At 42.7% G+C, this 25860-nt stretch overlaps 11 protein-coding genes across 11 annotated transcripts; 5 read left to right on the top strand and 6 right to left on the bottom strand.

Moving 5' to 3' along the window:
• The first annotated feature begins 4 nt into the window (after positions 1-4).
• BYT42DRAFT_564234 (HAD-superfamily hydrolase) lies at positions 5-2519 on the top strand. Its single transcript, XM_051567701.1, has 13 exons — positions 5-335; positions 398-455; positions 513-612; positions 680-724; positions 789-854; positions 914-1035; positions 1106-1155; positions 1227-1451; positions 1516-1725; positions 1798-1803; positions 1864-2218; positions 2287-2375; positions 2443-2519. The coding sequence occupies exons 1-13, from the start codon at positions 46-48 to the stop codon at positions 2501-2503; spliced, it is 1677 nt and encodes a 558-aa protein (XP_051425653.1). The 5' UTR covers positions 5-45; the 3' UTR covers positions 2504-2519.
• A 261-nt stretch (positions 2520-2780) lies between these two features.
• On the bottom strand, positions 2781-6606 carry BYT42DRAFT_281393 (uncharacterized protein). Its single transcript, XM_051562840.1, has 10 exons — positions 6402-6606; positions 6191-6263; positions 5998-6093; positions 5564-5913; positions 5105-5492; positions 4359-5042; positions 4161-4292; positions 3884-4090; positions 3498-3784; positions 2781-3403 (listed from the first exon to the last, which is right to left on the bottom strand). The coding sequence occupies exons 1-10, from the start codon at positions 6411-6413 to the stop codon at positions 3020-3022; spliced, it is 2613 nt and encodes an 870-aa protein (XP_051425652.1). The 5' UTR covers positions 6414-6606; the 3' UTR covers positions 2781-3019.
• Positions 6607-8638: 2032 nt separating this feature from the next.
• Positions 8639-8950, bottom strand: BYT42DRAFT_612622 (uncharacterized protein; the record flags this gene model as incomplete). The annotated part of the gene is made up of 2 exons (XM_051571652.1): positions 8639-8739; positions 8800-8950. The coding sequence occupies 2 exons, from the start codon at positions 8948-8950 to the stop codon at positions 8639-8641; spliced, it is 252 nt and encodes an 83-aa protein (XP_051425651.1).
• On the bottom strand, positions 8849-9529 carry BYT42DRAFT_564228 (uncharacterized protein). The gene has a single exon (XM_051567700.1). It carries the CDS (start codon positions 9504-9506, stop codon positions 9321-9323), a length of 186 nt encoding a protein of 61 aa, XP_051425650.1. The 5' UTR covers positions 9507-9529; the 3' UTR covers positions 8849-9320.
• Positions 9530-9977: 448 nt separating this feature from the next.
• On the top strand, positions 9978-12119 carry BYT42DRAFT_493901 (GTP binding protein 4; the record flags this gene model as incomplete). The annotated part of the gene is made up of 4 exons (XM_051564257.1): positions 9978-10196; positions 10276-10463; positions 10532-11681; positions 11763-12119. The coding sequence occupies 4 exons, from the start codon at positions 9978-9980 to the stop codon at positions 12117-12119; spliced, it is 1914 nt and encodes a 637-aa protein (XP_051425649.1).
• Positions 12120-12406: 287 nt separating this feature from the next.
• Positions 12407-14279, bottom strand: BYT42DRAFT_281357 (uncharacterized protein). Its single transcript, XM_051562839.1, has 3 exons — positions 13394-14279; positions 13145-13322; positions 12407-13074 (listed from the first exon to the last, which is right to left on the bottom strand). Exons 1-3 carry the CDS (start codon positions 13918-13920, stop codon positions 12463-12465), a joined length of 1317 nt encoding a protein of 438 aa, XP_051425648.1. The 5' UTR covers positions 13921-14279; the 3' UTR covers positions 12407-12462.
• Positions 14280-15007: 728 nt separating this feature from the next.
• BYT42DRAFT_564222 (TB2/DP1, HVA22 family-domain-containing protein) lies at positions 15008-15841 on the bottom strand. Its single transcript, XM_051567699.1, has 3 exons — positions 15558-15841; positions 15270-15457; positions 15008-15215 (listed from the first exon to the last, which is right to left on the bottom strand). The coding sequence occupies exons 1-3, from the start codon at positions 15802-15804 to the stop codon at positions 15066-15068; spliced, it is 585 nt and encodes a 194-aa protein (XP_051425647.1). The 5' UTR covers positions 15805-15841; the 3' UTR covers positions 15008-15065.
• Positions 15842-16852: 1011 nt separating this feature from the next.
• On the bottom strand, positions 16853-19380 carry BYT42DRAFT_530249 (kinase-like domain-containing protein; the record flags this gene model as incomplete). Its single annotated transcript, XM_051565401.1, has 4 exons — positions 17674-19380; positions 17395-17599; positions 17217-17308; positions 16853-17153 (listed from the first exon to the last, which is right to left on the bottom strand). Exons 1-4 carry the CDS (start codon positions 18897-18899, stop codon positions 16853-16855), a joined length of 1824 nt encoding a protein of 607 aa, XP_051425646.1. The 5' UTR covers positions 18900-19380.
• A 185-nt stretch (positions 19381-19565) lies between these two features.
• On the top strand, positions 19566-21787 carry BYT42DRAFT_492939 (ZIP zinc transporter-domain-containing protein; the record flags this gene model as incomplete). Its single annotated transcript, XM_051564182.1, has 6 exons — positions 19566-19970; positions 20158-20174; positions 20383-20450; positions 20521-21093; positions 21309-21574; positions 21677-21787. The coding sequence occupies 6 exons, from the start codon at positions 19566-19568 to the stop codon at positions 21785-21787; spliced, it is 1440 nt and encodes a 479-aa protein (XP_051425645.1).
• Positions 21788-22438: 651 nt separating this feature from the next.
• On the top strand, positions 22439-23893 carry BYT42DRAFT_493776 (kinase-like domain-containing protein; the record flags this gene model as incomplete). Its single annotated transcript, XM_051564248.1, has 5 exons — positions 22439-22577; positions 22717-23044; positions 23141-23294; positions 23365-23583; positions 23687-23893. 5 exons carry the CDS (start codon positions 22439-22441, stop codon positions 23891-23893), a joined length of 1047 nt encoding a protein of 348 aa, XP_051425644.1.
• Positions 23817-25090, top strand: BYT42DRAFT_281239 (uncharacterized protein). The gene is made up of 4 exons (XM_051562838.1): positions 23817-23889; positions 23977-24618; positions 24680-24865; positions 25016-25090. Exons 2-3 carry the CDS (start codon positions 24067-24069, stop codon positions 24806-24808), a joined length of 681 nt encoding a protein of 226 aa, XP_051425643.1. The 5' UTR covers positions 23817-23889; positions 23977-24066; the 3' UTR covers positions 24809-24865; positions 25016-25090.
• The last annotated feature ends 770 nt before the right edge of the window (positions 25091-25860 follow it).

Genomic DNA, 25860 nt, shown 5'->3' with positions numbered 1-25860 from the left:
AAAAGCCAAAACGCGCCATTGTTTTTCTTCTTGTTATTTAGACACATGCTACACCTCAATACTTTTCGTTCATTTTTGTTACGTCGCAATGCCGGAGCCATGCGCAAGGCGCAGTTTCATTCGGGCATGCATCCGGATGACGAACGATTGTTTAAATATTTATGCACCAAATATGACGAAAAGAAAGCACAGCACATGACGAGAGCCCAACGCGATCAAGCTTCTATTCTCTCAATGGACGATCGCAAGCCGGAATTTCCTAAACTGAGCTTGCATCACGAGCTCAAAGAACCCGACGCCATTTTTGGCCTAGGCATTACATCGCCCGATGAAGTGTATGGTTTATGCATCTCGGTAACAACCAGGGTATGATACTAATAGCCGTCTGCTTTTTCAGTTTTATCAATAATGAACTGCACCTCAGCAACGTTGAAGTATACGGTTTCGATTATGATGTAAGTATACAAATATACGAAACTTTTAACAGATAACTGACCAGCCATTCATTGTAGTATACTTTAGCAAACTACACCGATAAACTATCCCATACCATCTATGATATTCTGAAAGATATCATGGTGGATATGCTCCGTTACCCGAAAGAAATCAAGGGTAAGGGATTAAATCAGATATGCAATAACACAAAATATAACCCATCCAACTAACGCGGATCTCAAAGAGTTCCAGTTCGATCCTTCATTTGCTATTCGAGGACTTCATTATGGTAATACATCATAACTACGAATATTGGAACGTCTCACATATCTTATGCCATGATCGATCTTCAGACTACAACAAAGGATGGCTAATGAAGATTGATAATATGGCCAACGTGCAACTGAATACTGTTCATGGTAACGACATTCAAGCTTCGACAACACGGTCAATAGCGTATTAACTTGTATTCGTTCAGTGGGTCGGGAGCCGATTAGCAAAATGGAGGAAGTGTTTGAACTTCATAACGGCTTACATATTTCACCTGATTATTTGAACAACAACATGTTTCAGCTCAATGACTTATTTTCCATTCCTCAAGTAAGTTGCCTGATCTTATTGATTAAGCAGGATGTCGGTCAAACTCAGAGATATTCACCTTTTAATACAGACCTGCCTATTGAGTGATATCCTTCAGTATTTCAGAGAGCAACAGATGAGGTAAGATGTAACTGTAATAAATACATAGGCAAGCAAGGTCGTGTGCTAAAGAGAAAATGTGTCCTATACAGCTTTCATCCACGATATCTTTCTGACGACTTGAATCAAGCCGCTCGTATACTGCACACTGGATCGTCTTTGGGGACGCACGGTATTGGCGGTCGTTTACACATGGCAGTCATGAACGACATTGATGCCTATCTGGAAAAGGCGCCCAACTTGGTCGGATTTTTGGAAAAGCTGCGCAAAAACGGTAAAAAGACGTTCCTGTTGACCAATAGCACGTTGCCATTCATGTATGTTTTTTGGCCAGACAAGAGCTCTATGATGCGGGTTTCATTATTTACGCATGTTTTACAGATCAAAAGGTATGACGTATATGACGTCTCGAGAGGACTGGAGAGATTTGTTCGACTGTGTGATCGTTTCTGCTCGAAAACCGGAATTTTACCGTTCCCGGCGACCTTTCCGCCGTACACGAGAACCCACCTGGAGTACTGTAGACAAATTTGAGCCGGGCGAAGTGTACCAAGGCGGTAATATGACGGACTTTTCGCTGTTGACAGGATGGTATGGGACTTTTTTTGGAAACGTAAATCTCGTATCAAAAGGATTAACACTGTTTGAAAACCTTGTTGTTAGGTCAGGGTAAGTGAGTTTATAACCATGGGTGCTTCTCATTTATCTAAAATCCGTGGTTCCAAAAAGTCAAAAGGTGCTTTATTTCGGTGATCACATTTTCTCGGATTTGATTGATCCTACCATACAACAAGGATGGCATACCGGTGCCATCATCCACGAATTGGCTCAAGAAATCGAGACCCGAAATACCTCTACTTACCGTCATACATTGTCATGGTTATTGCGCCTGGAACGTTTGCTGAATGAAGCACAAGGAGCGCGTGAAGTACAACGTTTTTCGCAACTGGACGAGCTAATTGAACAGTGGCGTGATGAACGACGACGCGTACGACTGGAATTGAAAACTGTGTTCAACCGATCCTTTGGCAGTGTTTTTAGAACTTATCAGAATCCTTCGTTTTTCGCCAACAAAATCCGAAAGGTAACAGAGCTCAGGATAACAAGTTCTTTTGCATCAGCTTGATGCTAACAATCACAAATTTGGATTAGTTTGCCGACATCTATATGGCGAATGTTACCAATCTAGAGCATATTCCGCTGGATTATGTATTCTATCCCAATCGTACTTATTTGCCGCAGTAAGTGGAATGTCTGTAGCAGTCATTTATAGGGTGCTTATGAATGTCCTTTTTTCTTTTTCTCTAGTGAGCGGTTAGTAGAGACGCTTATCGATACAGGCAAGCTCAAAGAATATCTTCAGCAATAAAAACAAAAACTCGCCTTTTTTATGTTGCTCTGTTGTATTCAAAACTTCCCATCGCATAATCGCAGCTCCCAAGTCTCGACGAGAATGATTAACGCGATTCGACTTGCATTGTCTTTAAGAAAAGGATCTCATAAAGCAATTGCAATGGAAATTGCAACTAGTTGGAACTACTGGTGCTTTTAGGCTTCAGAATCTTTGGTCCAATTCATTTTTGCTGGAGTATGTGTTCTCATTGTTACGATTTACATACAGTTCAGTGACATTGGGAAGGCTCACGCACGTTCAAGTGATTTGGACTTCAACAAGCTTGCTTCTTGAAAATCTTTTTCAGCATTAGTTTCCTATAATATGCGCATACATCAACATGTTAAGTGATCAATCCTGCTATCTAAAACATGAATAGAATTTTTCCAGTAACCTTGCTTAAACAAGTCAATAAATCAAAGGGTAAAGAAGAACGAAAAATAAAAATAAAAAAGGGAAAATGATTTTTCAAAATCGACCGTCTTGTTTCCGTCAACTTGAACCCTCCTTGATCATGGATACGGAGGCACCTGTCATGTGGACCTTATTCAGTTGCGGTGAGGTTTGCGATCGTAATGTCGGTAACGAAGGAACAGAGGTTAATACTGCAGGTGGGGGAGCGGAGATGTATTCGGGAGAGGAGGAAAGCTGATAACTGTAATGGAGATCCTGATCGCCGTTGACCGATTCCGTTTGTACCGCGGCGGGCGATGAATGTTGTCTTGGTAAAGCAGGTGGAAGATTGCCTTGAGTAGAGTGCGATCGCTTCATCTTCATGACCATTTCACACCGTTTCAAAATATGTCGCACATTCAAATCCATATCATCTTCCGCATAGGTCAGATTTTGCAGTAATGGGACAAAATCTTCAGGTACCTGGATGAAAAAAAAAAAAAAAAGTCGTATTAATCACATTGAGTATTCTTCATGCAAGCAAGCAAGTGAAATGATAACAAAAAAAAGGACTTACTGTGGAGAATTCTTCTTGATATTGCAACAGCATTTTAACTGCTTCAATACTGCAGAACGATTCGTCCTTGGCAATATCTTTGCTTTTCGAGTACAGAATATTGGGAGCTAAAACGGTCGCCAAATTCGTGATGTCCATTTTACTGCCAATGTCTTCACCCATGTGCGCAAAGGTTGCTACCCATTGAATAAAGAGGAATAACACTTCCATGGTATCACGATTCGGTTTCGGTAACAAGCAACAAGCCAAATGCATCACACGCTTTCGTTCGGCTTCAGAATCAAGTTCTTTATCGAGTTTTTTTTTTTTTTTTTTTTTTTTTTTTAAAAAAAAAAAAAAGGTCAGCTTTGCATATACCAAGCCTAGTTCAATGTTCTGTCACTTACTCTGTGCCACAATGAACAGCTTATGCAATTTGAAGGTCAGCAATGGATCAGGCAATTCACGCAAGAATTTCTTGGTCAATGCTGCTACTTGTACAGGCGTTTCGTTCATCAGATCGACATCACTAGGATTTCGATCGATCAACTCGGTCAATTCCTTCAAACGACGAATATTGCCATTCTTGCGGAAAATCCCTTCAATGGACATGTCTAACTCGCCAACATTAGATTTCACCGGCTCAAGAACCCCCATTATCTCCTGACTCCCATGGATGCTTACCCATTTGCTTCATGGCCATGATGCTGTCATCAATGAAAGCTGGGATGCGAATGCGCGTTGGACCAGCGCCTAGAGTGGAATCGACGCCATTTTTCTCAACCAGCAGATCAAGAGGAACCCCAAAAGTTCCTTCTGCTCAGAAAAACCACCAGATCAGTTATGAGAATCGTCAAAGAAAATGAGTTACTTGTGCTTTACCTTTAGGTCGAGGCATCTTTTTATTGCCGCCTGCTCGGAGACTGGTGACGAATTTTCCCCAAAGCGTGGAATTCTTGCGGTCATCGATGAGGTCGGCCAGCTCTTCCAATGTAAATTGGTCTTTGAGAATTTCTTCCAGATAGAGAACGGCAATATGTTTCAACATAAAGTGATCCAAAGCACCCAATTCGGCAAGGTAATAGCATTTGGCCTTTGGCTTCAATTTGGTATAACTCTGCACGGATTGATGACGTTGCTGCTGCTGCTGCTGTCCGTTGGGTGGCAATACAACGGAGGGTATATCGTTATTCGATGATCCGTTGTCGGCAGTTTCATACATTGAGGAAGCCTGGGTGAGGTTTCTGCCCTTGTCTCCGTCTAGGATAGAACTGGCAGGCCGTTCACTGCTAGCATCACCTGCTTGACTAACGTAGGCCGTGGTGGGACTAGGGGTTTCCATCAGCGTTGATCGCTTAGCCACACGGTGAGAATTGGTCATGCTACGGTTCATATGCGTCGATTTCACCCGCTTGATATCTTGCAAATTGATGGATTCGTTCGGCTCATCAACGGATCCCGATGGATTGGTCGATCGCTGATGAACGTCGTCGGAAGATACCTGATCGTCCTGCGGGAAGTTGGGAGCTTGACCATTAATCTGGCCATAGTACGCCATCAACGGATCTAAAGAGGGAAAAAAAAGCATGAGCACCTCTGTAGAGAAAAGAGAAAGATAATAGTCATACCGGGAACGTTGAGAAGACTGTAAAGCCTTCGCAGCGAGACACTGAGCAAAAAGGAGAACTGTTGCAGCTTGGTCATACGTTCAAAACCTTGCCATAAACCGTCAATGCCTTTGCCACAGCTGCTGCAAAGTAGCGTGAATTCATCGGGATTGACAAAGGCTTCCTGATACTGATCGCGAAGTGGAATACAACACTTGGAGCATGCAAAGCACTGATCATGCCATCGGTACTGCTTCAAGCGGTAACATTGGTCTTCGCAAGTCATTCGACAGGACTGACATAAATCGGACGTCGCTGCTGCTTCTCCCAGGGCATACGAATGGCGCTTATTCGCAAGCTGCATTAGTTGGGTCAAAAAATGACTGATGGCAGTGGACTTGATATCATACTTTTTCTCCTAAATAGGACACCGTTTGTGTGTTATAACCTGCTGCTGCAGCCCCATCATTCGTTTCTTACCAGTCGCAGTGCACCTGTGAGACCAATACGTATGAGCGCCTTGAGATACTGCGCCAGTCCGCTGACGAGAGTCAATAGTTCCTGGGTGATACCGATGCCGCGTAGACCGCTTTCTTGGGTATGAGAAAGAAGGGAGAAAAAGTTTATAACGTTGGTGCAGATCATCTTGGCTTCACGTTCATAGCTGAGTTGTTCTTTTGAGGCTGTGTAATAGTGCACAGCCAATTCATCGATGGCGGTGAAAAGAACGTCCACGTGCGCAATAAAGTAATCAGCCATGCGTACGCTTTCCACGTAACTTCCCTCGGACACATGAACCAACATGTCCGAAATGCAAGCCGCCGCCGATTCTGAAGCAAAAGATCAAGATTACCCATCAGTGATCCAGGGCTCTGCAAATGCAAGAAAAAAAAGCGTCACGGTGTGATAGTCACCTTCAAAGGCAGTTAGCACCGTCCAGATCCGGTACACTTTGTCCTCCATGGCAGTTTGGGCTTCTCTGAGTTCGTCGGCTGTCAGTAGGCTGACATCTAATTTATTTAATTTTTTTGTTCAATTTAGCAATCTCAGCCATTTTTGCACCATTTTTTTTGGATCCCCTGGATTTCCCTTGTATCTTGCATTTACCTGTACGAACGTCACCTTCTTCCTTTGATGCACTCTTGATGCTGAAAGGTTGAGCCAATTTGACGTTCCAAAACTAAATTGCAAGTAAAAAGAACCGAGCATTAGATACAACGTAACAATAGCAATGGCATGACCGGGACAAACCTCTCCCCCTCCCCCAACTCGTCAACCCTCAGAAAAAAAAAAAGGAAAATGGAAAAGGTTTGCGTACTTTGTGAATCATGTAGCATTCCGGATGCCAATGTTCGTCAGTGTTGTTTCTATTGATTTCGACAAATTGTTTGAGGATGGCTGTCTGGCAACCTGCGCACTTGATGGCGAAATTGACAGAATAGTGATAGTGGCAGTAAACATTGTCGCCGTGCTCATAGTAGGAATCATCTGGACCAAAGACTTCACCACAGATGCTGCAACAGAAATGAGCCAAATGAAAGTTTTTTCCGACAGCTGTAATGTAGGATCCCCGCAAAGCTTCACCACATTGATCGCACACGAGGTTTAATCGTTTGAAATAGTGCCGCTCACAAAGCGGTTTCTGGGTTCCATCGCTGGTCTCGATGGGAAAATATTTGCGAGCGACGGGTTCACCACAGTCCTAAGTGAAAAACTGTTAGTTACAGATGCAGTGGGAGAAAAAAAACGACATCAGGTTCTGTGTGCGGGAGAAGTTGGGGAATTGGGAATGGTGATAAGAGCCCGTTATTTTATGCCCTGAACGTACCAAGCAGATGAAACATTCCCAATGATAAACGCCATCCAGGGCGCGAAGGAGTTCACCGGCAATTGGCTGTTTACAAGTGGAGCAATTGAGGAGAGATGAAGGCACGAGCGAATCAGATGGAGAATCAGGATCGGGAATGGATGGTTGCATAGTCAAGTTTTATAGTAAAAAGGAAACGAAGGAATGGAGTGGGGTAAAAAAAAAGTTACCGCTGGAGTAAGGAGTGTGATTCTCGTGGGGTGCAAATATTCACTAAATTCAATGAGATGAAAGACACTAATGCTGTGAACAAGGATATCCAATGTTCATCTGCAATGGTATGTGAGACGACCTGGGAATGAAAAAATAAAAAAGGATAAAAAAAGAGAGGCAAAAGGGAAGAACAAAACCGTAATTGACAAGTCGGTCAAGCCCTTTCATTCTTGGGAACACGAGCCAATGAAACCGATTTTCACCTTTTTATTACATGACGCTCAAAATTCACAAAAGTAAAGTCACCTTTTCGGGCAAACGGAGTCGCATAACTCCGGTCTGTGATTGCTTATCAGCAGTAGATCAAACTTGTTTGGCCATATCCTGCAGGCACAAATCGGTTGATAGATGAAGCACACTTAGTAGATACAACATGGAGCAGAGTTCGATATTGAAGCAACTAGACACAGTTCCTGATGTTATCGGGCACCAAGTATGATCCCTCAATAGCATGATAATAAACCTACAATTTGGTCGTTACCGTTACTGCAATTATCAACCACAATCATATCTTAGTAGAATTAAATTATCAAGTTGTCAATTTTGAGGTGGGAATTTGCGGACAAACTATTGAACTGGATAATAGAACTGACCATAACTCTTACTTTGTTCACAGCAGATGCTGGCCCGGTCCAGTTGATCACTGCCAGCTATCAATTACCCAAGTTTAGGCTCTTTGAACTGCCATAATTCTCCGAGTCTGAAACTACAGTCAGCAAATGTATGTAAATTTGCGGCCCACTTGTTGCTCAGGCACGGAAATTGAGTGCGATAGGTCAAACTATAACTGATGGCCAATTCTGTGAAAACGAGCACTACCGTGTTTGTCAACTGATAAAGCAAACTATTCAAGAAGAATACAGGACAAAGCTTCATTTACCTATCAATTCTTGATAACTTGCTTTCCATACTATTGAAACCGCTATGTATCACAAAAAGCAAGTTTTTGAAAAGAAGGCTTTTCGACATGGCGCACTCATCACATAAAATTAAGCCATAGGTAAACATCTTTTATGGTTGCTTTAGGGCTTATTTCGCTTGCTGGGGTCTGTCCTTCAAGAATCTCGCCCGTGTGCATCTTCTGCCGTAGCGAATGCAGGGACAGACCATTTGTGATTCCTATCAAAGAACCAATTGATATTTTTCTTCGCATTGCTGCTCTTTTGATTTGTATTTACAATGTATATTCTTTGCGGAGTGGGCCAAATTAGAAATGTCAACGACAGAGCAGCTGATATTTGTCAGAGTGCAATAAAAGCTGGGATCATCTTACAATTGCTTAGATGTAGTATAAGTCTTAGGTCAAAGTTGAGTTCACAAACACTACCATCAAGTTGCATGAAAATAACATAAAAGAGCATTGCTCTTATTTTATTACAGAATTAACAATCCAAACAGGGAAACGAGGAAAATAATGGGGCCATTGAGTGATTTTTCCATCTGTTGTCGGAACTTTTCATGGTCCAAAACTGACATTAGTCACAGTTTTCTTGACACAATAACGGAATGCAGAGGCCAATGTTGCAGCTCCCTTGTTTTTGACGCACTTCAGCTTCTGAAATGCCCATAACGTTCGCTAAAATTATTTGAGTCAGCAACTTGTCCTGAAGTACCATATCATAATGCTATCTGTTACCAATTTCGGCAGTGGTCTTGCAGTTCGATAAGTTATCAATACTGCATTCGAGGTTGTTGGAAACTTTCTCGTTGCCTTCTTTGGCAATAGGTCCGGCCATCACGGCGGAAGCAGCAAAGACTACAAAGATGACTGGTGTAAAGACTTTCATGGTAAAATCGAAATGTTGTTGGATCATATCGTATGTAGTAAAGGACCTACTTATACTATTTTTCTATTAGCCATAACCCTATTCGTCATAATACCCGCAAAATAGATGCGTGATCAATAATGTGTAATGATACTCTCTTAAACACACTCATATACGAGAAAGCTGGCATGAAACGGTTCTTCATGCGGCGTTGGATACGGCAGTTTTATATCTGACGATGAAATCGTGCCTCGGCATACTAACACATGTCTGCTTCTGGTCTGTGTTTTGTTCTCCATAGGTGGCCTTAAAATATTTGTGAAATCCAGCATTCAATGTGGCAGCCTGTTGTGCCGAATTTTTATATCGGCCCTTGCTACGGGCTAATCATCTAAGGAGGAGGCAAAACTATAAACCAGGTGATGTTAAAAACAATGATGAAGGGGCGTGTGTGTTTTCGGAGGCAGTTGGTAAAATCATGGTTCGTATACACAAAAGAACCAATCAGCATAGCCGGTAGCCGATAGAATTTTTCCTTCTGCTTTATTGATACTGTATTCTCTATACAAGGAATCATAAGTTAAAGAATGTTTATCTCATCATACAGACCATTATTTTTCTTATTGAAGAAGATAAGACGTTCGTCGCACATAAACGTTAGGTTTTTATTACTGGGAAACAGCTCGACCAAAAGGAGAAGCGAGCGACAGTCCACAAGGCGATGATAATCATTTAAGCTATTTCCCTAAAGTCGCAAACCATTTTGGCACAGAATGTAAGAAATAGCCATCCCAACGGGGCACGGATGGTCTCAAGCCACAAAAAATTTTGTCGCTGCTCCAAATGCAAAAAAATTTCCCTTCAACAGTTCCTCCTTTCCTGCGAACAATTTTTTTTTTTTTTCGGCGACCTAGAAATCGTGACTGTGGCTTATTTTCTTGCTTTTTTCTTTTTTTTTTTTTTTTTTTCTCGGCAAAAAGAGAAAAAAAAGGTTATTCAAAAGCGGATCATCTTCTCCTCAAGTTTTTTCTGTGCAAGAAATACCTTCATGTCGCTTTATAACTTTAAGAAGATCGAGCCGGTGCCTACGGCCACCGACTTTATTGACATTATCTTGTCAAAGACACAACGCAAGACTCCTACTGTCATTCACAAGAACTACAATATTGGTCGTATTCGTCAGTTTTACATGCGCAAAGTCAAATTCACACAAGACAGCTTTGAAGAAAAGTTCAAAGCCATTCTCGAAGAATTCCCCAAGCTCGAGGTAGGAGATCGCTTGTTTTTGTCTGCGCTTCCTTGTTGTTCCCCATTTCGTGATCTGATCTGACGTTTATTTTTTGCAGGATATTCATCCCTTCTACGCTGATCTCATGAACGTCCTTTACGATAAGGATCATTACAAACTTGCCTTGGGTCAGATCAACACTGCTCGTCATTTGATCGATCAAGTTGCCAAGGATTACGTTCGTCTTCTCAAATTCGGTGATTCGTTATACCGTTGTAAGCAGTTGAAGAAGGCTGCGCTTGGAAGGTAAATACAAAGGGGAGCAGAGGGTGAAAAAAGAAATAATCTCACTGAGACGAGCAATTTTTTTACAGAATGGCCACGATCATGAAGCGTCAAAAAGACAGTTTAGCTTATTTGGAACAAGTTCGTCAGCATTTGTCCCGTCTCCCATCTATTGATCCCAACACTCGCACATTGCTTATTTGCGGTTACCCTAATGTCGGCAAATCCAGTTTCATCAACAAGATTACCCGTGCTGATGTGGACGTACAGCCCTATGCTTTCACCACCAAATCGTTGTTCGTTGGTCACATGGATTACAAGTATATGCGATGGCAAGTGATCGATACCCCTGGTATCCTTGATCATCCTTTGGAAGACCGTAACACCATCGAAATGCAGTCCATCACCGCCATGGCTCATTTGAGAGCTTGCATCATGTACTTTATGGATTTATCGGAACAGTGCGGTTACAGTGTCGAGGACCAAGTTAAATTGTTCCACAGCATCAAGCCCTTGTTCGCCAACAAGCCGATTGTTTTGGTCATCAACAAAATCGATCAGGTGAAGCCGGAAGATTTACCCGCCGAACAAAGAGCATGGATTGAAGAAATCGCTAACCAAGACAATGCCACGGTGCTTACCATGTCTTGCTATTCTGATGAAGGTGTGATGGCCGTGCGAAACAGTTCTTGTGACCGACTTTTGGCAGCTCGTGTGGAGATGAAGTTGAAGGGCAACAAGATCAACGATATCATTAACAAGATCCATTTGGCTCAACCTAAAGCCAGAGATGATATGGTGCGCTTACCTAATATTCCTGAAGGTGCTAAGGACAGAATGAAATACGATGTCAGCGATCCCAACCGACCGAAATTGGCCAAGGATATCGAAATGGAGAATGGTGGTGCTGGTGTGTTCAACGTCGATCTCAAGAAACCATACTTGTTGGCGAATGATGAATGGAAATACGATGCTATTCCCGAATTCTTGGATGGTCGCAATGTGGCTGACTTTATTGATCCTGACATTGAGGAGAAACTCGAAGCCTTGGAACGTGAAGAAGAACGTCTTGAGCAAGAAGGTTTCTATAACGAGGATGCTGCTACCATGGATAGCGATGAAGAGATTCTCCGAAGCACTGCCGATGCTATTCGCGATCGTAAGAAGATCATTATCAAGCAACATCGTGCTGCGCGCGGCAAGAATTACCCCATTATACCCAAGAAGGTGGCTGCCAAGGTAAATTATATTGTTTTTTCGTTTTTACGATGCAGGACGGGACATCATAGCTAATGAATTGTTTTTTTTTTGTCTCTTTAGCGTGCCACTGTGGATGATATGGGCGAACATTTGAGCAAGATGGGTCTTGATGCGGAAGCAGCTATGGAACGAGGACGTAATGCTAATCGCAAGCGTACTCGTGCCGAAGCTATTCCTGATGAAGCGGTTCGTGATGCTGATGTGGCAACACGCGAAGAAGCGGTATCTGCAGAGATGAGCAATCTCGGTTTCCGAAACGTCAAACAGAAAATGGAAGCTGATAAGCAAAAGAAATACGTTCAGAAGCAAGCTGCCAAGTTTGGTAAGCGTGGTGAAGCCGATCGTCAAATCCAAACCAAGATGCCCAAACATCTGTTTAGCAGCAAGACCTCCATGGGCACCCGTGATTGGCGATAAATCCTATCCTTGTCATTTGTTAAACAATGTTAAATCTATCAATTTTCTTTCCATTCTTTCATGCCTTGTTATGTTTTTTCATTTACTGCTCCCTTTTTTTTCTTTCATAGCTATATATAAAACAACTAGAATTCATTCATCAAACACCACTCTAAAAAGTCTCCCTTACGAAATTTTTGTGCTTTATATTTCGTGCCTTGCCGTCTCGCCTGCCCGGCATTTGAATCGATAACTGGGTCTTGATGGATCTGGATGAAGGGAGACGGACTGTTTTTATTTTATGGCGAGAAATGAAATTGATGCAATGACTATTTGACAAGGATATAATGATGATATGTTGATACTACCGGTAGTATCGTCGGCGCGGTTGGGTCGTTGCTTGATCTTTTTGTTGTTTTATCAGATTATAGAGAGCGTTGACGACATTGGGAGATTTGATATTATGTTCGCTGCTAAACTGTAGAGCGAGCTGTTTCGGATCGTCGTATAATCGTACATCCAACGCAATGCTCGTGTTTGCTTGAAGTTGGATATTGATAGTAACGACGACGACGTTTTCTGAGGCTGGCGGAGGTGCTACAGCAAGCTTCTTGGCTTTCCGTAATTCTTCGGGTTGGTAGTTAATGGGCAAGCTTTCAGAGGGTTTGACATACTCAGAGTATTTCGGTTTTTGCGTCAACGAGAAACGGCTACGGGTGCGGACTGGAGGAGCGTCCTTTTTCTCATAGGATTCAGGTATAGCAGCTGTATTGGACGTATTTGTCCATAAATCCATGCTGTTGAATGTATTGTCCCATCGAGCCGTCAAGTCGTCGTCCACCGTTCGATTCGCATTATTATCTGGTATTTCTTTTGACGACCAATTGGTCTCGGATGATTGCTTTTCTTTCGACGGAGACGACGGCACCTCATTTATTGAGGGTAATGGTGGCAATGACGGTTTTTTGGGTTGTCGCTGTATGATCCGGACATAGCCATGCATGAATAAATAATGAAAAATTGTGCTTATCAGATGGAACACTTACTGCAAACGTTTCGCGTTGGACAGGCGGTGGTGGTGGTGGTGGTGGTGGTGGTGGTGATTGGAAAGACCCAGGGATCGAAGTAGTTTCGTTTTTGGCTTCCCAAAAGGGTTGCGTTGTCAAGGGTTGATTGGTCCATGCTGACGATTCGTTGGCTGAAGATCTTTGGTTATACGCATTGCTTTTGAAGCTTCATTAGTAGCCGCGGAAGGATGACTCGAGTTTGTGCGAGAATGCTCGTTTTTTTTTTACCTTTTGTTGCTGAGCGCGGAGGTGTTGGCGCCCTTTCTTCTGGTATCGCCCGTATTGTTTTCCGCAGCATATTTACGGCTAGTTCTTGGAAAAGGCTTTGGTATGGTTGGCTTATTGTTTTCCGGAGCCCAATTGCGGTTGGTCTTTGGAAAAGGTTTTCGTATCGTTGGCTTATTGTTCTCCGGAGCCCAATTGCGGTTGGTCTTTGGAAAAGGTTTTCGTATCGTTGGCTTAGTGGACGATTTCGGGGATTTGGGGGGAGGATTGATCTGATCTTTATGTTTCTTGGCATTGTTTGCCTTGGGTTTGGGTGCATTCTGCTTCATGCGCTGGGACAGAATGGCTTCCTCTGTGAGCGGCTTGTAATTAGGACCGCGTCGATGAAGATTACCGCTGCCTACCCCTGCGGGACCTAGCTTGACTTCCGGATCAACGAGAGCCTTCCAAGCAGTGACGGAGTCAGTGGTCTGTGAGCCCCAAGTTGCCATGACGGGGCCATAATCGTCCTCCTCGCTTTCACTAGCCATGAGACGAAATGCACATCAACTGGGGAAAGGAAAGCTTTGGCTCGGTCTTTTTCCTTGTTCGTTTTGGGATTTTTTTTTCTGGAATTTTTGGTTGCCTGAAATTTTCACACAATGGTGGCGAAAATTCATAGCAACAGTGCTATCAATTTCCAGAAAGATTCTCTACTTCTCTTGAGCAATCACACATTCTTTGACTCGACAACATATAGCAATACGAGCTCAATGCCGCGTCATTTCTGTAACCATTCATCGGTGTGCGTCCCTGTATTGCTCCCATAGAACGAAAGAACCGCAATTCTCGGATTCCGAGTTCAAATAAGCATGAAACATTACGCGGCGAAAAAAAAAAAAAAAAAAAAAAATCATGCCTCCTTGGGGCCACAAGCTGTCAAATGTCCGCTTTCCGTACCCACTCATAGCGTGCATTCTCGAATATTTTTTTTTTTCATATTGTCTTGACAACAAGGCGCGTCGTCAAACTTGCTATGAACGATCTCCTATCCTCTCAGTTACGCAAGCAACAGAATATACATATAAAATGAGTTTTGCATTTGGGACATTGTAATTTTACAGGCGTGTGAGGCGTGTGAGCAAGACTCATCACGGCTGTCCAAAAGACCTGTCATCTTATCTGCCCAAACATCGGCATCAGCCTCATCGTATCATTTTGGAAAACTATAATACGGCAGAAACAGCAAAAAATAATAAAGCCAATATATGAATTATAAATTCTTTGTTTTTAAGGTTGGTGGTGTCCCTTTTGTTCGCCTTGCACAAAAAAGAAATCCTTGGTGAACCTACAGCAAACGCGTGTGCAGCATTTTAATTCTCCTATCTCAGTTTGTGTTTGCAACCTTTTTACATTGCGTAGAGAAAAAGAAGATATTTTTCATTTTCATATGTGCCAAAAGAGTAGTAAACAAGCATGTTTTCCGTTCCATAGTTGTCCTTTTTAAAGGGAACAACGTGTGTGCCTAGACAGCTTGGCATTTCTTTTTTTTTTTTTTTCTTTTCACGTGCAAAAAAAAAGGACGGAACATGACTCCGTCGTTTCTAAATTTTTCACTCTCCCTTTTGTTTCTGCCACTGAATTTTGATAACATTTTGTCCCAGATTTATTTCACGTTCAAATGGATACAATAAACTTAATCGGTCTTATTGGCGGATCCTTGAGGACCAAAGCTGGCAGCAACCTCGCCAACTTTTTGTCCAATTTTGCTGGCTTGACGGTCAATGTCAGACTGTGCGTTGACCAAGAAAGGTCGCAAGAAACGGCCGTACAACACTTCGGCACCCTAAAAATTTGACGAATTAGCAGTTGATAGGTGTAACGTACAAGAAAACCTTACTCTGAACTGAGGAAGCGTAAGCCAAAGCACGAAAAGGGTCTTGAAGAGGTAGTAAAAGGGGAACCAGTACAGAAGGATATCAGAGAAGTATTCAAGGATTTGAACGAATCCAACCACGGTCCAGTAAGTCAACCATTGCTTGTCATCGGCAGTGCCTGGGCTTTCGATGGCTTTAAACGACGCGTAGGCTGAGCAAAAGTCAACCCAAGAAAAACAAAAAAGGAAAACAGAAAATTAAATACCAACCACTATAGAAAACCATCATCATCATCATCCATCAATACGTACCAGGATAAACCCAAGAGATAGCGTTTGTGATTAACTGACCGGCAAAGTTGAAGAAAATCATCAAAAAGACAAGTCCTCCCGCGCCAAGAACAAAGTAACTCTTGGGCACACCGGTGCATCGTTCCACTTCGTTTGCATACTTGAACTGACCCAACTCCTTATCTAAGCGCGCTAAACCTTCTTTGAATTTAGCCTGAGCGCCTTGGACACTGTATACGTTGGAGGCGGGGGTGCTATCGATTGACATAGTTGGTAAGTGAGAGAGAGAAAGAGAGGAAAAAAAAAACTTTCAGGAGCAGGTTGCTCATGGACGCCGCTCTTTTTAGCGCCGAGAATATCTGGGTTTGAATGTTAAAAATTGAAACTCGATGCATGCGCGTCACATACGTCATTGGCCATTCTACGTTACCCTTATAAATAGATTAGGCAATCGTTGGTGATTCATGATATTATTCAAGCTCATGAAAATTTCTATTGTATGGAATCACAGTGATCTATTGAACGGTTGCTTTGAGAAATTGGCCAAGTTTGCGGGAATATCGCCGTCTTGCACATACTAATGGATTATGAAGGGCATGAGTAATCATATTGGTCCACGTTTCGAGGAACTTTTCCCAAGGGCGTATATGGTTTGAGAACAGCGATAACTGATCCAGAGATTCAAGTATCTTCAGGAACCTTACCACCTGACGGTGTTGCCTAAATCAATTTTTTGGAATTTTGGCTTGTCTGGCGTTATTCTCGCGGTGACCATGGATCTGTGTGTCCAAGTACATGTACCGCAGTATCCAGGCAGTTCGAATTCGGAATCATTGCAAAGTAGCGCTAACCTCGTTGAGTAGAAAAACAAGATCATCGATAAAATGCAGAAAATGTTATCTGGAGAATGTATCCATACCTAGCAAGTGTGGTTAATTCCGCCTTGAAGTGACGCAAGACGGCCATCAAAAGCTTTGGTGAAAAAAGAGAAGTATAATTCTTCTATTCACACGTAGAGCAAGCGGTAGCATGATAGAATGTCATACGAGAATGAATGAAGGTCTAAGAACTCGCCTTTTCTTTGTAAAAGGTACGACTGTTTTTTTTTTTATACAAAATGTTTTCAGTCGATATTTTTAATTAAGAGTAGCTTGCTTGAAGATGTACAGAATTGGAGGGCAAATTATGTAAAAGAGAATGATTGGGATTACTGTGAGAAGCTCAAAGGGAAAAAGAAAAAAAAAGAGGTGAAGTGTTATACATTGAACGGGTGGGATTTCATAAAAAAAAATGACAGTGGGATGCCTTTGTTGGTTTTACGTATTTTCGTGCAATTGATTGTATAGTTGGGCATATTCATAGAGTGGACCATGTTGATTGAGTTTTCTTTCCGAGTGTATGCGTTGCAATTCGGGATGCTCCAATAGTGCTTCGATGGACGGTCGATTCTGAGGTTCGGGTATCAGCATCGACCGCACAAATTGCTGCATGAGCGCTGATAAATGCTGTGAAGCGGGTGGGTAATCGGTAAGGTCTCCTAAACGTAACATCTCCCAAGATTCTCCTGTTTCGGGCAACTTGGTTTTCGTCATCATTTCAAGAGCAATCAGGCCCAAACTACCGTTTCGTTAGCATTAAAGAAAGAATTACACCACCGTATCCAATTTTTTTTAGTAGTACCTGAAGATGTCCGCTGGTTTATCAAACTGTTCTCGTAGTAAATCTGGTGCCATATAGCGACGATCTCCTTCTCCCTTTATATACCTTGGATCCTGCGGAAACCAAAATATAAGAAATTCCGGCATAAAAAAAAAAAAAGTAACGTCCGCCAAAACAAGCGAATCAATGATTCACTTACCACGGGCCATTGTACGGATAATCCAAAGTCGGCAATTTTCAGATATCCTTGCGCATCAATAAGAATATTGGAAGGCTTGAGATCCAGATGAACAATATTTCCTTGATGAATGTCGTTGATGCCGGAAGCAATATCGTAAATGATGTTCCACATTAAAGACTCCTCAATAACATCCGCTGCTTTGTATGACAGAAATGTCTCCAAGCTGAAAAAATAGAGAAAGTTGTTAATTACATGCTTCTCAGACCTCATCCTAGTCTTTATTTCACACCATCTTACCTTCCACAGTCACACAGTTCCATCTGTAAATAAAGATGACCATCTTGTTCCCAAGCATTGGCAAGATTCACGCAATGCCGGCTACCGCGGACAGCCAACAAGTGATCGGCTTCCAATATCTGCTGCCACCGGTCATCGTATCCACAAAAGGGTGTCTTTGTCTTTTTCACCGCAAAATAGACACCTGTATCTTTACATTTTACCTTTGACACGGTGGCGAATTCCCCAGAACCTAATCGGCTCTCTATTGAAAAATGCGCTTCCAGATATTGTACATCACTATCATCTTGATCATTGTCGCTGAAAAGGTCGCGATCGTCTGGATCATGGCTTTCAAAGTATTCGGCCGTCAAGAAATGAGCTGATGATGTCAAATAACCTGACGTTCGCATGGCGCTCGATAAGATTTCGGCGCGACTGATGGACGACGATAGCATTGGATCTGGATGTGGGTCATCCGCATGACTGGAGAAAAAGAGGTCCACTTCGTCTTCAGGCGCAAATGGAATTGAGTGAGTATCCCCAGAAGGCATCCCACGCATCGGTACGGTATCAGACGGCGCATCAGGATCGCATGCAGACAAACTCTCTACAAAACTTCGTCCTTGCCGTCTAGCGTAAGGCTCCATATCATCATCTCCATTCAAATGGCCGAATTCACTGCTATTGATCAGATCATTGTAGATAGAACGTCGAAACGGCATATTGATAAAATCTTCTTCGTCTTCTTCGTCATCCTCGTCGTTGTTCTCAATGCCAAAGCCGTGGCCGATATCTACATCGTTGGCTTCCTCTTGAGGGTCCGCACAGGGCCAACCAAATTTTGCCAGTGTTCTGCCGCTTTCGTTACGCTGATGACGAATATCAGAGGTTCGCCATTCTCGGGATTTATCTGTTGTGGTTAGCTTCGCATGTCGTGCCATGAATGGTGGTCGCGTAGTATCGTTGAACATGGCGCTTTCTGACATGCGTCGTGTGACGGCTTCGACCATGGGTATCGACGTGCCCAGATATGGTTCGATGGTATCATTGTTAGGTTCGTGCGTTTGTTTTCCACGCTTGACACTTGTGTTTGGAGGTGAAGGTATGTCGCAGTCGAGCTGAGCAGACCGGCGTCGTTTTTGGGTCATGTCATTAAGTGACGTAATAAATGAAGGAGTGGGGGATGAAGTAGGGCTTGCGAGGAGAGACACTTCGTTATCGAAAGTGCGCGAAGAATGAGCCATTGTAATAATTACTGACGAATAATTGCAAAAAGCATTACAACCAAGAAAAAGTTGTACACACGCTTAGGGTTCAGGATTTGGGAGAGGGGGGAAAAATGCAGTGAGGGGAAAAAAAAAGTTGGACACTGGTCAAACTCCTCGGTCTCCGTCTCAATTCTCCCATAGGTGGGTGTGACTTTGCTTTTGATCAGCGACGGCTGCTGAAAAATAACCGTGCCGATAACCTGCACGTTTTTCTGCCTTTGTAACTGCCATGTAGGTAACATGCAACTATTGGGCACATGCATTAGTGACCGTCAGTAACAATAACAATCAATATAGGTCGGATTTTTGGGTGTCGCAACAGCGTCATTGGTGTAAATACTGCAAAAAATTCATTGCGAACAACAAGCCGGTATGGTTATGTCGACAAGCCAGAAGTGTTAACGATGGAACGATTCACCAGTTGCATTTACTAGTCTATTCAAATTCATGAGAATGGATTAACTCACAAGACTAACGTGGAAGAGTTTCTGCGCAATGTATACAAGAAAGGTCAACAAGAGGCCAAAGAAGCTGAAAGTGTGCGTCGCGAACTGCAACGTATTGAAAAAGTGAGTGCTGAGCAGACGTTCTTGAGACCATCTCAAGGGAAAGAGGAAAAACTGACACGAAAAATTTGGTTTGATGCAGGCTGCGCGATTATCAGTTGGTGGGCCAGTCAGCACGCCAACGGCTAAACCCGCTGCATTTAAATCATCCGCACCAAAAGGGATTGATGCTTACGGATACGGACCTCTAGGATCGGTTCCCGCACCACCACCGTTGTCGGTATTAGCCGCCCCGGCACCGGAACAACCTGTGGAAGGTCGCGAAGAATGGGCGATTCGATCTAATATCGCGCAACCTGGAGAATGGGAAACCGTTACACCATCATCGCAGTCATCGATGGCGGCCAAAGATCAGCATAAAAAGACAGACACGGCAACGACACATGACCAAAAACCCGAGTTTCAAGATGATGAAGCGGAAGATGAAGAAGATCTACGAAACTTCAAGATCCGAGAAAAGGAGTTGCCACTCGAGACTGACGTAAACGAGGAAGAACCATCTCCTCCACCTGCAGGAGAAGGAGGTTTATTTCGGAAACGCAAATTGATGCAGAGCAATCAGTCGAGGAAGAAAAATTTACGCAAGAAATGATAATTTATGGCTTCAAGCTAATGAAAATGAAGGAGCCAATGGCGGACGGTAACGAAAAAGAAAAAAATAGAAAAAGGGGGTCCATCATTCAAGGTGTGAAAAAAGTGAAAGAAGAGATCGTCAGGTGCTCCATTCCCCCACTTTTGGAGCATCAAAAATTTCTTGATCCCGAAATTTTTTGGACTGCGATTTCGAACCAAGAACAAAAAAAAAAAAGATATAACTTTCGATAGATCATGCAATTTTGAGCCCACTTACATATTCGGCTTACACTGTAAATAATGATAAATACAAGCATTAGTGGTACATTTGGCTCTCTTGAAGGATGGCTCATGGTTCTTTTATCCTCTGTTGCTTGCGTTGTCGGAGGTAATGGTGTCTTACTTGTGTATGTGTGGGTCTTGATTATACCAAGCTAAAAGATCGGTTTTTTCAATAGCATCGGTGGTGTTCATCGATAACGTATGGCATCGGGATCAAGGCAGTATTCTAGAATCCCGCGCCTTTTTAGCCGGTTCAATGGCTTTAGCTTCCGGTGTTCTGTTATTTTCTTCGCTTGTAATCTTGCTTCCGGAAGCCAAACAGCGTCTCCATTCCGACTGGCTTGTGCATGGCTGCTTCTTCATCGGCGCTGCTGTCACATTGCTACTTACCCGCATCATCCACTGGTGCACTCCCAATGCCATCCATGCTTGTGGTGCCAATCCGCATCTCGATTCCCACTCCCACGAACACAGTCATCAAGATGAAGAAGGATCCATACCACACAACGATCACCATGCTGACCACCATGGACACTCCCATGACGATAATGAGCGTGGCAAGTTGTTACATCAGACCAGTCACGATAGTTCACGGTACGGTTCCACTCCATTTCGTGAAGCCCACTTTCGCTTGCATCGACACGATGATGACGATCATGATGACGACGAACTGTCAGAAATGGATCACCGACAATTTTTCAGTATGGGGATTCAAACCGCCGTCGCCATTTGCGTGCACAAATTTCCAGGTAATACAAGACGCATAAAATGGGAACAAAATATCCAATGGGGATGAGGATGAGGTATCGCAATAAAAAGGGGAGGAAAAAAATGGGATGTTGCGCACCAGAGAGACTACGTAGGCGAGCAAACTGAGCGGGTTCACACTTTTTTTTTTTTTTGGCACAACGGAGGAATCCCATTTATGGCTACTGACTTGTTTTCTATTTTTGATGTTTGGTAGAGGGTTTGATTATGTTTGTGTCAAGTCAAGCATCGACCTCTTTGGGACTGAGTGTATGCGTTGCCATGTCTATTCACAATCTTACGGAAGGGTTCATGATAGCGTTACCGCTCTACCTCGCCACTCGATCAAGGATCTGGGCTTTTGCGTACGCTGCCTTTCTAGGGGGATTGTCTCAACCCCTTGGCGCTGTGATGGGCCTAGTAGCCATCCGTAACGTCAGTGAGGCGCAAGAGAACATGTTGTTTGGCATTACATTTGCGCTTGTCAGTGGGATGATGACGTTAATAACTATCCAGGTAAAATGACTTTGAAAAGGGTGTCACAACAACATCCAACTGATACATTCTTTTCTTTTATTACAATAGAGTATGCTGCCGCAAGCCATCAAGGCCCAGCACGAATACGTAGTCTCCTTCTTCTTTATGGGCGTCTTTTTGGTGGGAGTGACTTCAGCATTAGAATCACTGCACTCTTAGTCTATTTTCGGCTTTGAACCGCCCATCTGCCACCCTTTTGCTTTTCTTGCATCACCAATGCATAGAGTACATTTATCGGGCAAACTCTACTTTTTTTTATCTGTTTTTGGTTATTTTCTATTCGCTTTTCACCCGGAGTATCATACGACGTGAAATCCTAATGACAGTCGTGGATAATCCCGGGAATGATATCCGCTCTATACAAAAATAACGGCATACTTATTGATTTGGAGACACTGTGGGTGGTTTTCCACTATATAAAAAAAAAGTGAATTGTATTTTCGTGGCTGATGGTTAATGCCAGTATCCATGTGACAGTCCTGACGATTTCCTAATTGACACTATATAATAGATTACTCTTTTGTTTTTTACTTTCTTCTTCCTTCCACTTTTTTCCTCTCCCCCTCACTCCCCCCAAAAAGAAAACAAAAAACAAATTGAAGGGTATCTTGTCTTGTTTCCCGGTTTAGGTTTCTTTGCAAAAAAAAAGTCTTACTTTTCTGCAGTATCGTACTTGATCGAAAAAAAATATATATATAAAGTATCCGCTTCCCCTACATTCTTCCCTTTTCTCCCCTTTTCTCCCCTTTGATTTCATCGCTGCAACAATTTGCATTTAGCAACAACTGTAAATCTATCTGAATGAATTTGATGAACTCCTTTCTGGCCCGCTGTCGTCAAGTCACTTACCGACGTCAAGTATCGTCCTCATCAGCGTCTCATGGTATCAAGCGAACCAAAGAAGTGGGTGATTACTGGCTACTAAAGACCATTGGAAGAGGATCTTCTGGTATGGCATCTTCTTTTTTCTTTGCAATTTTTGCTTGATGCTTTAAGTAGTTCATTTATCAATTCCTTTTCATTTTCTTTTTATTGTTCAATCTCAATACAACAATCACCATCCATATTTTTTCTAAATCCGACAAAAGGACGAGTCAAGCTCGGGATTCACAAGCACACGGGAGAAAAAGTGGCTATCAAGATGATATCTCGGCGTCACCTTACTTCCTCGCCCATTATCACTCGATCGGTTGAACGAGAATTAGCAGTGCTACAACTGTTGCATCATCCTCATCTCATTTATTTGCGACAGGTGCTGCAGGATAGCACTCATGTCTATTTTGTCATGGAATACATCGAAGGTGGTGAACTCTACCAAGTCTTATCCGATCGCGGCCGATTACCAGAATCAGAAGCGCGAGTTTTATTCGCACAAATGGTCAATGCCTTGGCATGGTGTCACGCTCATCATATATGGTATGTGATTCGAACGTCCTCTCCTTCTTATTCTGTGCACAAGTGCGAATAACGGATCTGATTTGGAATTTTTTGTGTCTCCACATGCTGAAATAGCCATCGAGACTTAAAACCTGAAAATATCCTCGTAGATCGATGTCGGAATCAAATCAAAATTGCCGATTTCGGCATGGCTACACTGCAGTGCCACAATCAACTTTTACGTACCAGTTGCGGATCGCCGCATTACGCAAGTCCAGAAATTGTTAAAGTAACTAGCATCGATGGAAAAGGAACGATGGGAAACTTAAAAAAAAAAATTGACACACTTTCCTACTTAGGGAAAGCCCTATTACGGGCCAGCAACTGATGTCTGGTCATGTGGAGTCATTTTATATGCGCTATTGACTGGTCAACTTCCGTTTGATGACGAGAATATAGCACGTTTGTTGGCAAGAATCAAAACGGGCAGGTACCGTCGCTTTCCAGATGACTTGTCGCACGAAGCTAAAGATTTGCTACGTCGTATGCTCTCCGTCCATCCCGCCAAACGGCCAACGGTAAGGAAAAAGAAAAAGCAGAAGTCCAAAGAGACTTTTCCAGAGTTCTTGCTGGATGAAATATTTTAAAAATATAATCTGTTATTTATGTTAAAATGCATAGATGGAAGACATATTATTACATCCTTGGTTGACCGGGATGCAGAGTGAAACCCTACCTGCAGTGCCCCGTTACTATCCCTACGCTGATGATGGACCTCTGATCTCGGGACCGTGTGACATGGATGGCCGCATTTGGGAAACACTCAAAGTACTGTGGCGGGATCAGAGTCATGAAAAGATCTTGACCGCACTCACATCACAAGGGTAAGTTTTTTTGAGCTTATCACATTGCCGAAATCGGGGTACCCAACCAATGGACTCATTTCTCCTTCATCCACGTTTTTTTTCTAGACGTAATATTCCAAAAATAACATTTCATTTGCTGCAACAACGACTGGATGGACTAGGTAAAAAGAAAAACTCTAAATAAAAAAAGATACCATGACAATGATGAAACTCGTTACTTACAATTTCATTTTATCATCAGCGCCCGACCCAACCACTTCTTTGTATGATTCAGGCATTGCTATTCAATCCGCCTCAGATGCTCCTCCCACCCCTTTGCTTCTCAGTGATGATGACGAGTGTTTTAGTAACTCCACTACCGTCCTCAGTTCCGCCGGCAGTGAACTGCCACACACGCCGAAAAGCGGTCATGTTCTCGACCTCTTTACTCCATCGCACGCTCCTGATTTCTATCGCCCGCTGCTTGCAAAACAACCACCTCCACACCATCGTATGCAATCTACTCGGTACGATTGTATGCGCCGTAATAATGATATCGTCCATCGCCCGCAGTGGACCTTAAAGCGAAACGTCATTGTGCTTGGAAAAACCCGGCCGAGTACATACGTTCAACCGCTCCATCCTGTTTCCAGTATCATTCAAACCAGTTCTATGCAGTTCGAGATAAACATGGCTAGCACGGATAACCTTCAGCATTTTTTCAGCAAACTTTGTCTGTGGTTGTTACGACGATACTCATCGAAAAAGGTAATCCATTAGTGGCCATGTTTTATTATTAGCATGCTGAGTGATAAAGAAAATTTTTCAGAAAAAGGAATATTTTGCCATTGAAGCAAACGAGCCGCAAGACGATCCAAACAATCAACTCCAACAAATATTTCAAGACGCAAAGGACAAATACCTATCACATACGATCTATCTACGAGCTTTCCGGTAACCCTGCTTCTTTTGCAGCATCTGCGCATTGCATTGAGAAGCCCAAGACATCAACACGGTTAGTTCAATTCATGAAATACCAGGTACAACGATATAACCCACACACCATCAGCTTTGACTATATTTTTGCTCTTCATTCCGCTAAAAATTACATCTCTCCCCCCATAGATATTTATTATCACCATGTCATTCACATCTCGGCTTTCAGGGAACCTGATAATGACTTGCAAACGACTGATTATATCCTACCTGCGATTGTTGATTGAATCTGACTGTTCCTGAGATGCAGGTTGCATCTGATGGCTAACTTGCATCGAAACTGTCATGCATATATACTGAAGGTTTTATGAATTGAATACTAGAAATTACTTGACACATTTATTTAGATACCATGAACTTGAAGTTTTTCACATAGTTAGATATTATTTATTGCTCTTATGTATATTTTAATTTTATCTAAATCGTAAACGATGACCAAACAAGGGAGATTATTTTTATCAGCCAAAATTTGAGTAGCTTCTTTTTCCTTCTTGCATTTTTATTATGGTGAACGGCTTGTTAGGGAGATAACAAACGAAAGAAAAACGCAGGTTCAACGTCTCACGACCATACAAAAACTTGCCGCGCAGAGGATTTTTCTTGTTCTCCGATTGGACCATCTGCATCCGCTTATGCACACCTGGTCTCAGCTGCATGGTTCGTTCCCAATTACATAACGTACGTTGCTGTAACTTTTTGAACACGCGTATATTCTGCTGGTGTATTCATAGATCAATAAAAAAAAAAAAACTCATGGCTGCGGTGGACAATAATGACACTATCGTATCTTGAATACTGACAACTGAATCACTGTTGGAAGTGAGAGATGACTCTCGCTTTTTTCAGGAGACATATCAGGCGAGTAAAGTAAACAATGACTTGATTTCCGATCTGCTAAATGGGCTTGGTTATAATCAATTCAGCCCTCCAAGCCAACGGGAAGAAGGTGTTTTTTATGGCGTAGTAAAATCCGCCGAACGAGACCAACTAGGCTGCATTGCCACCAAGCATTAA

This window comes from Radiomyces spectabilis (genome assembly GCF_025331425.1).
Source record: "Radiomyces spectabilis strain NRRL 2753 chromosome Unknown BYT42scaffold_4, whole genome shotgun sequence".
Classification (NCBI taxonomy): Eukaryota; Fungi; Mucoromycota; class Mucoromycetes; order Mucorales; family Radiomycetaceae; genus Radiomyces; species Radiomyces spectabilis.
Note: the sequence above shows the minus strand (reverse complement) of the source record. Positions and strands in the feature narration are given on the sequence as shown.

Coding starts and splice junctions, on each gene's coding strand:
- BYT42DRAFT_564234 (XM_051567701.1), top strand. CDS start 46: ATGCTACACCTCAATACTTTTCGTTCATTTTTGTTACGTCGCAATGCC. Junction 725..788: donor TATTCGAGGACTTCATTATG/GTAATACATCAT, acceptor ATCGATCTTCAG/ACTACAACAAAGGATGGCTA. Junction 1,036..1,105: donor ACTTATTTTCCATTCCTCAA/GTAAGTTGCCTG, acceptor CTTTTAATACAG/ACCTGCCTATTGAGTGATAT.
- BYT42DRAFT_281393 (XM_051562840.1), bottom strand. Junction 5,043..5,104: donor CAGTCTTCTCAACGTTCCCG/GTATGACTATTA, acceptor TTCCCTCTTTAG/ATCCGTTGATGGCGTACTAT. Junction 4,293..4,358: donor AAAGATGCCTCGACCTAAAG/GTAAAGCACAAG, acceptor TTTTCTGAGCAG/AAGGAACTTTTGGGGTTCCT.
- BYT42DRAFT_564228 (XM_051567700.1), bottom strand. CDS start 9,506: ATGATTCCTTGTATAGAGAATACAGTATCAATAAAGCAGAAGGAAAAA.
- BYT42DRAFT_281357 (XM_051562839.1), bottom strand. CDS start 13,920: ATGGCTAGTGAAAGCGAGGAGGACGATTATGGCCCCGTCATGGCAACT. Junction 13,323..13,393: donor TCCGCGCTCAGCAACAAAAG/GTAAAAAAAAAA, acceptor AAGCTTCAAAAG/CAATGCGTATAACCAAAGAT. Junction 13,075..13,144: donor TCCAACGCGAAACGTTTGCA/GTAAGTGTTCCA, acceptor CGGATCATACAG/CGACAACCCAAAAAACCGTC.
- BYT42DRAFT_564222 (XM_051567699.1), bottom strand. CDS start 15,804: ATGTCAATCGATAGCACCCCCGCCTCCAACGTATACAGTGTCCAAGGC. Junction 15,458..15,557: donor TATCTCTTGGGTTTATCCTG/GTACGTATTGAT, acceptor ACTTTTGCTCAG/CCTACGCGTCGTTTAAAGCC. Junction 15,216..15,269: donor TTACGCTTCCTCAGTTCAGA/GTAAGGTTTTCT, acceptor TCAAATTTTTAG/GGTGCCGAAGTGTTGTACGG.
- BYT42DRAFT_281239 (XM_051562838.1), top strand. CDS start 24,067: ATGACAATGATGAAACTCGTTACTTACAATTTCATTTTATCATCAGCG. Junction 24,619..24,679: donor GACGATACTCATCGAAAAAG/GTAATCCATTAG, acceptor AAAATTTTTCAG/AAAAAGGAATATTTTGCCAT.